The 12,503-nt window shown below is 28.0% G+C and overlaps 1 protein-coding gene across 10 annotated transcripts in view; it reads left to right on the top strand.

Moving 5' to 3' along the window:
• Nucleotides 1-12,503, top strand: part of LOC142323046 (FYVE, RhoGEF and PH domain-containing protein 6-like) — an 82,398-nt gene that overhangs the window by 20,637 nt on the left and 49,258 nt on the right. For 6 of the 10 annotated variants that reach the window (XM_075362145.1, XM_075362143.1, XM_075362144.1 and 3 more), the window contains 2 exons: nt 7,134-7,230; nt 9,114-11,124. In XM_075362145.1, coding sequence (XP_075218260.1) covers nt 7,134-7,230; nt 9,114-11,124 — 2,108 coding nt within the window. The remainder of the gene's footprint in view (nt 1-7,133; nt 7,231-9,113; nt 11,125-12,503) is intronic. The other 4 variants (XM_075362148.1, XM_075362150.1, XM_075362151.1 and 1 more) reach the window with 1 other exon arrangement.

Raw genomic sequence — 12,503 nt, 5'->3', positions numbered from 1 at the left:
TATGGTAAATTAAAATTGCTACGTTCGTAAAAGTCAGTCGTCAAAAATAAAAAAGTAGTTTATACATCAATAAGACTGTAACATTATATCTGTAAGATGTTTGCAACTATTATCCATAATGTTACAGCCTTATTGATGTATAAATTATTTTTTATTTATTGACGACCGACTATTATGAACGTAACAGTTTTAATTTAAATGTAATTATACATATGACATATGAATTTTGAATTAACATCTTATAAGAAATCCCTGATGATGGAGTAGCAACTCCGAAAGTACTTGGAAACATATTTTAAAATTGTTGGTAAGTGGAGCTTTACACAGTTGTATTAATACCAATGGTGCCATATGCTTAGAAAATGAAGTTTCGGTTATTTATGTAACTGATATATTTGTTAAATTTAGAGTCTTAATGATATATGATTATCTTCATGTAAAAATATAAATTATTAGGTCAGTTGTTTGAACACTTATTGGGAAATTAAAAATTTCAGGAGTAAATTTGTAGGGTTTATTGATACATACATTTTATGCTTCTAATGAATTTCATTGTTAAATTTTGTTTCCTTATTAATCTTCCTTTGTTATAGTTTACAAAATGAATTTTAATAATTGTTCAGATCACGTTGAAGTTTGCTAGTTGCTGAGAAATTCTCATTTAAAAATTTACTTAATACAGATTACTTACACATTACATATTACTTACAGATTTACTTGTATTTTTAAACAGATTACCTTAGCAATAAAAAATTTCACATTACTCAATTTGTTGTGCGACTTCAAAAATCTGTAGATTAAAATAACAGTTTCTACATCATTATTATGTTCTGAAACACTAAATATCTTAATGACTTAAATAGAGTGACAAAACTGATGATGGAACACATATTTCAAAATTACTATTTTTAGCATTTTAATTACTAGTAGGGCGATAAACACATTGATGGAACATCATTATATTTACCTGATAATATACTTATCAATATATAATATCATTTGTTCTATAATGTATCATTTTAATTGATACTGAGACATTTGCATAACAGATGAAGGTATTGTAAAATTGAAAAGACATTATTTCTAAAACTATATTTCAAAGATCTGAAATTCAAATTTCATAAATTGATTCAGTCTTGGAATTTTTGTAACGTTTAATTTTATATTAATAAATAGAACCGAATGGTGAAAAGCAGACTGATTAGCTTTCCATTTGTTGCTATAGAAATAATATTTTGATAATGTTTTCCTGTTTAGCTGGCCTTATGGTGTTTTTGAGTTTAAGGTGAGTTTTTGTATTAAAATAGTTCAGTGGAAAGTATAACAATTTATAGTTTTAGTAGATTCGGCTTGATGTGTGTAATTTGTCTGTAGTTTTGCTTGTAATAGATACTCGCACTTGCATGTTTATTATTGAAATAAGTTTTTCATATCGTATTGGGACACCTTTTAGTGTGCAATTTAGAATAGACTTAAAAAGATGTGTTAAAAAATATGTGATTATTCTTTTAGGTAAATGCAGTCTTTTAGTGTCTCAATCTAAAATATGTTTTACTAGTATCCATTTGAATTTTTTTTATAACTGTTTGTAATATATTCTGAGATTAAAGTTGAAATAAACTATAAACTATAATTGCTATATACATTATTTTCAGTAAATTTTTAGAACAGAAAAAAATATCTATATATATTTATATATATAAATTTAATTTTAAATTCTTATTTTTATATATTTTTTCTGTTCTACAAATTTAAATTTACAATTTTTTTTTCATGAGAGAGATTTCTAAATTCAGAATTGATTAACTTGTATACCTGTTGCTTGTCCCAGTAATACATATGTGTTTACCTGTTCCTATCTTGCTTATGGCTATGATTCATTTAAAGCACCTGAGGTACAAGAGACACCAGTCATAGTTTCATTTTCTGAGCGTAATGATGTTCACTATATAGCCAATCCTTATGGTGAATGAAGTAAAGGTTCTACTAGTAGGGCTGGAAATCACCTGCATTCAGTACATTTGAGATGCTGGTTCATATCTGTATATTTTGTTCAGTAAAGAAAGCGACAGAAAAACATTTCATGCCTCACTTTATATAGTAAACCTGGTAGTGGATGCTTATTCTTAGAGATGGCTGTCATTTTCTGGAGTGACATGTGACTCATTGAGTTTGCATGCAGTCGTTACACTTATGACACTTAATGTACAAACCTAGTTTATTAAATGAACTGTGTTATACTAGATCATTTATTTTGTTAATTGTAAGGTATTTGAAAGAAATTGGAAATAAATTTACATTATTTTATTATATTATTGTGGATTCTTCTTATTGCTAATCATTTTCTGAAATCTTTTTTTGCTGTTTCAGGGAACATTTATTTCTGTTTATAATAATTAGAAATTTTTTTTTTTGTAAAATCAAATTGAATTCTTATAATTTGTTACTGCTCTATTTCTGATTGTAGTTCAGAATCGGAAGTTGTGAAAAATAATCTCATGCAATCGACCTTACGTTCACTATTTCAGTATGTATTCACATCTGTGGTTTTAGTGGTGAGGTATTTATTGTTATACTACCCGATAATCAATAACTTTATTGTTTGTAAAATTTTGATTAAATTTTTTGATGTGATTATTTTTTTTTTATCTTTAGTTGTGCTTTTAATGAAATAGAATCATTGAAAACTAAATTGTTTTTTGCTTTAAACTGTGATTACTGCAATTGTACTTGCTGATGAGATGAAACATAGATGGCCTTTTTTAAATACACATACTATTGAAAAAATTAATGAAACTAAAAATATTTTATTTATCTATGTTTGTAAATTAAAGTGTGTTGTTTATTTTTAATTAGCAGTTGAATTTTTGTATTTTTTGGAAGTAAAGTTGTTTTTCTTTTAATGTCTCAATTTTAACTCTTTTATTTGATGCAGTTTTGTTAAAATAGGCTGTTTCTAAAATTTTGAGGTCTATGTTTCTTGAAGATTTGATTGCAAGTTTACTTTTAAAAATTAAATAATTCTTGTTGTCCATTGCTAGTTCGTAGATGTATCTCATTTCTTGGATAACTGGTATTAAAATGTTTAGGAAAATCTAATGTTTGTTTGAGTTTACCAATTTGTAGAGAAAATTAATGTTTACAATAAGGAATTTTTACTTTCTTTTAAATTTCAACTTACATTCGCAGAAGTTTCCAGGAACTTCCAACTGTACCTTGGGTGATGGTGCAGACTCTGGAATTGCAATGTCTGCATTCATTACAGAAACAATGGGATGACTGCCTGGAGTAAAGTTAGTTTTTATATTGCACATCATAGTTATCCAATTAGTGTAGTTTGCAGATAGATATTCGTGTCAAAGTTAAAACGAACATTATTTACCTTAGAATTTTCTAAAGGTTTTCCAGCTACCCATAACATGGAAAACAGACACTGACCAAATGTCACCGATCCAGAACAAATGGGTCTGGATATGGATTTTTTATTGGTCTGGAGGTGGTACTTTATTTCCTTCCTACTCTGCATATCTATACAGCCTTCCCCTATCTGCTGCTAGGGATGCATTGATAAGGGGCTAATCCCTGTCTGGGGTCATCATTGTTATTACTTTTGTTTTTAATATTTGATCATTTTATATTTGATTCAAAGCTCATTGTTTCAAAATGGATTTACTAAAAATTATCTGCTTATTTCAGTTATTGTAAAAAAATAAAAACAAAGAATCTGGCACATAAAAATATTTTCATATTTTATTAAAATTATTATTGTTGAGATTTTATTTTCATTTTTTTTTATAATCATATAGTCATATAAATATTTCATTTGTTTGATATTACTGAGAAGGTTTCTAACAAGTACATTCACTACTTTCTTGGATTTTATTTTTTGTTTCTTACCATTAGGCTTAATTATTATAAACTTTTTATGTATTTATTGCTTACTTAAGTTGCAGTTATGTGAAACCACATGTTATTTTCAAACTAGATAATAGTTTAATCACGTGTACATGACTCAAATTATTACTGTAAAAAAATATAACATTGTTAGTTGGTTTGGTTAGTTGGCTTATACTGCATGATAAAACATACTTATTATAAATGTTAATAAAAATTTCATAAGCCAAATAAACATTTATGTAATTGTGAGACTTCTGCCCAGTTTTCTTTTATGAAATTTAAAAACAGTTTCCTATCCTATTTATATATCTATGTTTTTTAAGATCAGAATTACTGATTCTATTGCTAATATTTAAAATTTAAGCAGTTAAAGCTTAACTTCAGTAGTGTTCTGTGTAACATTAGCTCACAAGACTAAACTTCTTATTACTACAATATCGCAACATTTACAGAAAAATATGATCCATTGAATCCTGGAGTAAATTTAGTACATTAATTGTTCATTAAAATTAATTAAATAAAAGTAAATATCCATTTGTATTCTCGTCAGGTCTTTCACTTAGTATTTATGTAGCTCATTAGAAAACAGAGTTACCTTTAAAATAAATGTAGAACTAATTTTGAAGCTCCTGAATAAAAAGTTCTGGATTTTTAATTCAAAAAATAACCCATTAATCTTGAATAAAGTGTCATTTTTCCTAACTTTTTTAACGTTTAATATGTTACTGATCAAAACATACAAACCCACAAATGTGCTTAATAACAATTTTAGAAGAGCACATAATATACTTGAGTGATCAAGAATTCTTAAAATTACCTTCTCTCATTCCTATTTCTGTAATTACATCAAAAGAAGTCTTACATTCAGGAAAAGCTAATAACCGATTGAACTTTTTCATAATGTTATTAATATTCATCCTGATCGTACTTAATTTCCTTCTTTATTTTTGAATCAGTTGTTAGCTCTCTCGATTTTAAAATATTAAAATTTTCATTTGACTTAATCAGGAATGTTAGAAATTAAAAAAAAAAAAATTGTATATCAGCCCCCCCCAAAAAAAATTGTGATGATCCTGTACTTATAATGAAATATTGGTAGTGGACATAGCAGAATTTGACAAAAAATTTGTAAAATTTGCTGCCAGTGGAAATTCTTACAACAGTCTTTTTAATTACTTGATTTGCAGTAAGTCCTTATAACAGAGTATAGCAAAATTTAAAAATGCCTAAATATGTTTAGGGTGTGATATACTTCATAATTCACTTGTAGATTTATAGAAATACATTATATAAACCTTGTTGCTTTTACTAAATATAATTATTACATTTATATACAATATTAACAGAGATTAAAAACAAACAAAGAACAATAGGAAAAGTTATATGTGTTATTGATTAGTAAAATAAATTTTTCAATAAAAAAATAGAGTTGTAAAAAAATGTTGTAAGGTTATATTTGCAACTAAAAATAATTACGAATTATCAGAATAACAAATACTTACCAATATAATTATTTAGTAGCTATTTCTTTTCTACAATGTTAATGGAAGTAAATTTAAATAGTTCATTTTTACATGCTAGTGATTTTTACATTTACAATAATGAATTTGTAGTAATGCACCAGAATATAAATAGTTTTAAGAGAAAATTATTTTACATTTTTGATTATTTTAATTCGTTAAATAAATTGCCTGATGCTATTATAATATTATCTGAAATATGGATAACAGAATATGAGCTTAACAGGTTTAATATAAATGGTTGCACTCTCAGCTTGCTAAAACCAATGAAAAATATCAATCTGGTGGAATATTAGCTTTTATGTCTAAACTGTACTCAGCTGTGGGAGAGCTGGTTGCTATGAATACAGGAAACATGATCAAGGTCAATGTTTCCTTATCTCAAACTCTCTCTTTCTTTGTTGTTGCTATCTATAAATTAAATTCCTTTGTACTGACTAGTTTCCTTCTCGAATTAAATAATGTATTATGCTCACATGAGAATAATTTACTAGATGTAGGTGATTTAAGATTCACCTCATGCTTTAAAATACTGAACTATTATGGCTAGCTTTGGGTTAAACGAATTAGTAAATACTCCAACATGAGTTTGGAAATAGTTCAAGCTGCCTGGATTACATTTATTTTAGGACAAAAGGAAATAACTTTAGTCACAACTCATGTGTTATTTCTTCAGGATGTACTGATCATGACACAATTATTGGAATCTTTAAAAGTATCACATTCATTTCCTAAAGGTCAGGTGATACTAGAAATCTACTAAAGAGAATCGATTATGAGTTGTTAAAGGTGAATTTAAATTTATTTGATTATAATTGTATTTATAGGCTAGATGATGTAGATATGGCTTTTCAGTTGTTAATATTCTTAAGAGATCATTAGAAGAGATCCTAATCAATTAAGAGCCTTATCAGCAAAACAGTTTAAAAAACCCTTGAAAGAACCGGAGCATAAATTATTAATAAATATTAGAAAAAGAAGAGATCCAAGGACAGATTCTGGCGAACTCCACAAGTAGGTATCAATTAGTCAATTGATACCTACTAATTGTGGTGCTGTATGAAAATAGGTATAAACGTTTCCCAAAAACTCTTATACTTCTTTACAGATGTGTAGTTGCATATCAACATTTCAAGCGTAAAAATAATAAAAGACTAAGCCGGCATACTTAATAAAAGGGCCACTCTTTTTAAATTTGGTATTTTGTGACCTGGTTCAAGGACATCCTTGTAACTATATCATGTGGAAACAGGTGTTTAAAGTTACTAACGGTTGATATCATCATTAATCTGTTAGGAAGAAAAAGTGGCTGGCTGTTTAGTGCAAGTATAATTTGGATGGAATCATTTTTTAAAAAAATTCTCCATATTTTTTAAGAAATTAAAAATCTGAGGGGGGAAAAACACTATTTTTCACAGTATCATTTATCAGGTGTTAATACTTTCTAGTGCAGTAAAGTTTGTGTTTTCTAATTTTAAATGTATGTTAGTTGACGCCTATAATGTACATTATCATTTATATCTTGTAATATTTAAAATGTTACTTTTAAATTTATTTATTTTTATTGATGCATTATTGAAAAAGAATTAATTTTTATTTTTAATAATTACTCATCATTTGTAATTTTCACAGAATTAATAACAAAAAATTGAATAAATAAACATTTATTTTATGCAAAATTTTTAAACATTTTTTGTTTCAAAAATTTTTTCACAGGAAAATTCAAGCCAAAACCACCACCAAAGCCATTACTAGATAGAAAGTTGTCTGACAGTAAGCCTGATTTTGGAAAACAGCTGCAGCAAAATAAAAAGTATGATTCTAAATGTTAACTTTTTAATAGCACCTCTTTAATAGTTTACAGATTTTTAATGTACATTTCAGAACATTTATGTTTTATCTTTGTATAATTTAAAATTCATTTTTATTTTTTCACTATTCAGATGATTGGAATTCTATAAGAACTAACTTTTTCTGTTATCTGTAAGGAGAAGCTAAACCAAATAATGGATATTTTTAAACTTGTCATAAGATAATGTTCAACTTTTAATTATATGTGTGGGTGATTGTTACATCGCTTAAGTGTGTATATGGAACAATAACAGTAAAAGGAATGTCAGTGATTGATTGTTTTGTCTATAGATTATATTTTTCAATTTTGAATTAGGAAATTAGGTAGGAAGAAGAGCAAGGGTTACTTCATCGACTAGTTTTGTTTGTATTGTATAGCAGATTTTCAGAATTGATGGTCCTCATTTGCATGTGCATTTTGGGCTGTTAGCCTGTCCTCAGGTATGTTGTAGTACATTGTATTTGTAAGTTATGTTATTACTGCAAAAGTTATTTTTGTTCTGGAACTGGCACCGATAACAGTATCTTTGTAAATGCGGTACTGTATATCACAATGGTAGTCTGAAAAAAGTCCAATTGGTGTAGCTGACGAAGTTAAAAGAATGAATTGTTAAACCGGTTTTAAATTAAAAGTTACCAAGTTTCTAAGTGAGTTATTTTTGAAAAATTGAGCTCTTTTTATTTTAATGCCATCATAAAAGTTGACTAATTATTTTTCTGGTTATAAATCGCTCTCTGTATTTTATTGAAAAGTAAGACATGTTGGATTATTTTATAATTACCTGTATAATTAGTGTACATGTGATAAATTTCAGCTCTATTGTTTAAAATGTTAGGTGTATTTTTTCTACTATTAAAAGTTTGTGTTTTTTAAAAATATTTTTGAGATATAATTTGCTATCATCACTAGCCACTTCTAGATTCTGACTACAAACATTTATTCTATGAACATTTTTCAACAGAGGTTTAGCGGAAAGGGGTTTATAATTTCACAAACTCTCAACTCTGGAAATCAGTAAGCGTTATCCTTTGGGATTCTCAAAAGGTTTTGCGGTGTATGGAATAAAAGTAGTTTTTGAGTTAGCCTATGTAAAACCATTGACCAGCGATCTGCTGCTCTCATTCAAGTATAGAATCCCACCTCCTCAGGGATTGCAGGCAGGATAGATGCATACTGTTTTATGACGCTCTTTCAAGTAGAGTATCTTTTAGTAATTCTGTGACCAGATCATCTCACTTTCAGTATGTTCTCTGTTCTCTTACCTTTGATCATCTTTTATTCTGATAATATTCTGTGGGTTTTGGCTAGATGCCTCAGATCCATCCTGAGGTCATGGGAATATAGAGTTTTTATGCATCTTCGTTATTTAAGCGATTTATTTGAAACAGTTCTACCTGTGGGCCAATCCAAGGACTGTGTACATGTGGCTGTACAATAAAATCAATTCATGCAGAGCCAGTAATTAGATCCCACCTAATAGTAATAAGTTTATATAAATCCAAAGCTGTTTCCCAAGTTGTAGGTTTTAAGGGATCCAGTTTATTGTCTTGGACAAGATCCGATTAAAAAGCATGTGAGAATCCAAAAATTTATTTCTTCTTAAATTTTACTCTTTAGCCATTATTTATGGCAATTTTATCATTGATTACTACACATTTCTGATCTTTCATCATTAATATTGTAAAATGGACTGAATGGTGTAAATGCATGAGTTCTAATAGCTGATTATGCTAAATTTATAAAATGCACACTTCTTTGCAATAAGATATTATTACTGATTAAATTTATGAACATTAAGTTTTTCTTTATGTGCTAGTATTTTATCTGTGTTAATTATTTTTCAGGTTAAAAAGTATTCCTGCCCAAAAGCAGTATTCCTCTACTCTACAAAGGGATCAAAAGCCTCCATTGTTGCCAAAGCCACAGGGCATTAACAAGCCAAAGCTGTCGATTGAAACATGTTATAATGTATCTTATTCTTCGCATCCATGTTTCTCCTCAATTACATTATCGACTGATAAAATATTTGATTCTGAAAATATTATTGATGGTGGTGGTGCTGAAATATCTGATGCAAGTAGAAGTGAAGTCTGTTGTCGGAATGAAATCCAAGAGAATGAGTCTTCTGAATCTTCTTTAATATGTAAATATAATTTGATCCAACCAGTTGAAGTTATAGAAACTATAGAAACGGATGGTTTTTTAGCTGAAAATCAAAGTGTACATTATAAAAAACTGGATAGTGTTTGTGATAATTCATTTGTGGATAATATTTTTGATTTTAATGAACCTTGTATAAAAGTTGCTGATGTAAATATTTTTGAATCATCAAATGTAGATAAAACATCACAAAGTAATACGTGTGACCAGACCAATGATTTGTGTAAAGAATGTGATGCGACTGTTGACCATATTGTTAGCAGTAGCAGCACTTATAAACACTGTGATACACAATCTATTTCAGCACTACCTGAATGGACTTATACTGAGCCAGATTTAACATCACTGACTCTTTTAGATAAGTCTCTTGGTGGGGAATTGGACTCGCAATCAAGTGATTCTTCATGTGGTTCTTTTACTGTAATTTCATCAGATTTTTTAGTCGAAGATGAACGGCAGAATGCAGTTAATAATTCCAGTATTAATTCATCCTTGGAAGACTCACGTAATCGGTCTTTTTTGTACAGTTTAAATAATTCTATTCACAAAACAGAAGATGATAGTTCCAAGTCAGAGTTAATTCAGTCAGAGCAGAAGTTCAACCAGAATCAGTTAAGCATAGAAAGCAGTATGGCATCTATCTTAGAAACATCAATACCTGTTGTAACTCCTCTGCATTTTTTAAACAAGTTTGAAAGCAGTGATTTGACAAAAAGAGTAGAGAGTGAAGAAAATGTTGCAGCTAAATATTGGCCTGAAGATGAACAAGAAAAATTGAATAATAGTGTTGAAAGTGAATCGGGTGAAGCATCAGTTTCAGTTCGAAGAAGGTTGTCTACATGGTTTGGTTCATTTGGTAAGGGAAACAAACAAAAAGATAAACGAGAAAGTTGTTTGTTTTACTGCGATCAGACAGAATCTGTTGATTCCAATGAGAACTTAGAAAATGTTTCTCAGGGTCAAATTTCTGATGACAAGTCATTTAAAGTGCCGACATGCAGTTTGAACTTTGATCCAGATAATAACAGGAGTTCTGTATCAGAGGAGAGTAGTGAAATTGATCAGCAGTCTGTTTTAAACACTGGTAGTGTGCTTATTGATAGGAAGCAGCGGAAGGCATTTTTTGTTGCTCAAGAATTGATGACCTCTGAAAAAGTTTTTATAGATGTACTAAAATTATTATGCTTTGATTTTAAGAATTCTTTAAAAGTTTATTGTAAAGATTTTAAAAGTCCAGTAATTCCAGAAGATGAATTCGATAAAATTATTGCTTCTTTACCTCAGTTGTTAAGTCTCAGTCAAGATTTGTTATTTGACTTAGAAAGTAGAATTAATGATTGGAGTAAGCTTCCAAAAATTTCTGATGTTATCGTAAAAAAGGGGCCTTTCTTAAAATTATTTTCTGTTTACATTCAAAATTTTGAGAGTCAGTGTAATCATTTAGATGATTGTTGCCATAAATACCCAAGATTTGCTAAAGCGATGAAGTCTTTTGAGTTATCAGATAGGTGTAAGAAATTATCTGTTAAACACTATATGTTGAAACCTGTTCAGAGAATACCGCAGTATAGATTATTACTGGATGATTATTTAGCACATTTAGATGAAGAATCTCTTGATTATAATGACACTCAAATCGCTCTTAATATTGTTTCTGATGTCGTAAACCATGCTAATAAAAGCATTAAAAATGGGGTAAGTGTTTGTATCATTGTTGTAATTTTTTACTGTTAAAATATTTTGTTTTAAAGATGCAGTGTTGTATGATACAAACTTGTCATTTTCTTATTTAATTTATGTTTTGTACATAATGATTTTTAAAATGAAATATTGCTTGTCATAAAATTCTGTACATTATATATTTAAAATGATTTTTTCTTGATTTAATGAGTCTATACAAAACCAATATAAAATTAATAACGATACTGTAATTTGTTTTACTGACCCTAAATGCCATAAAAAAAAGAAAATTATTGTAGTTAGAGTTCACAAAAATAAAATAAAATAGAATCTTTTATTACTACCACGCTTGTAGCTTGATCAAAAGGAAGGTTGTCTGCTAGGATAGCAAAAGTGGCAAAATAAATTTCTTTAAATAAATGAAACAAAAGAATGCTATTGCAGCTTATAATTAAATTCATCTACAAATTGTCTACATTTCAATTTAGCCTGAAAAAATTTCATCAATAAGGCCAATTTTCCCTCTTTGATATATTTATTTCTTATTCCCCAAGTTTTTTCAAATACCCTTTCCTAATTTCATCTAATGACGACTTAATGACTTAATGATGGACTTAGTGAATTATTGTAATAATTCCAAAGATCTATTCTTTTTCCTGCCGTGTCTATCAGGAGTAAAATATTTTTTCAATGTTGTTAGAAATATACTATTTCAGACTGTAGTTATTAATTATTTTATTAAATTTACATTTTAAAATTGTTAACTCTTTTGGATTATTTATTTAATACTCAGACTTTGGATATGTACCCATCATTCTTCCATTAAACATATTTTTTAATACATTAACTTCATACAAATTTTTAGGTGGTCCCAATATTTCACATTCCTCGTTTTTACATATTGCATATTTTGTAGCAGAGTGATTACAAATTTTGCAAGGCTCCTTAAGCCTTGACTGGAATGTTAAGTAATAATTTAAGTTAATTATTTATTTAATTAAATTACTTATTTTATATGATTATTTTTACAAAAACTATTATTTATATATAAGTAGATTTAATAATTAATCCTTAAATCTTCTGTGGCCACTTTTTGTGAATTGAATCTTAAAGAGTGCCACTTTTATTACCAAGTTCTTTTGACTCTCCACCTTTGAGTAAAAATATTTAATTTTACAATGAATTATTGACAGTTAAATATTAACATTGTTACTGTATTATGAAATATAATTATGAATGGTAAAAAATTAATTCAAACATGCACAATTATTACAGATGTAAATTACAGTAAAACTAATAATGATAATTATTCAGAAATAATAAAATTCTACCAAAAATTAATTTTTCTACAAAATTGTTTTAAGTGACATACTCTTTTAACAGAAAGGAAACTA

Source organism: Lycorma delicatula, chromosome 4 (assembly GCF_047948215.1).
Source record: "Lycorma delicatula isolate Av1 chromosome 4, ASM4794821v1, whole genome shotgun sequence".
Classification (NCBI taxonomy): domain Eukaryota; kingdom Metazoa; phylum Arthropoda; class Insecta; order Hemiptera; family Fulgoridae; genus Lycorma; species Lycorma delicatula.
Note: the sequence above shows the minus strand (reverse complement) of the source record. Positions and strands in the feature narration are given on the sequence as shown.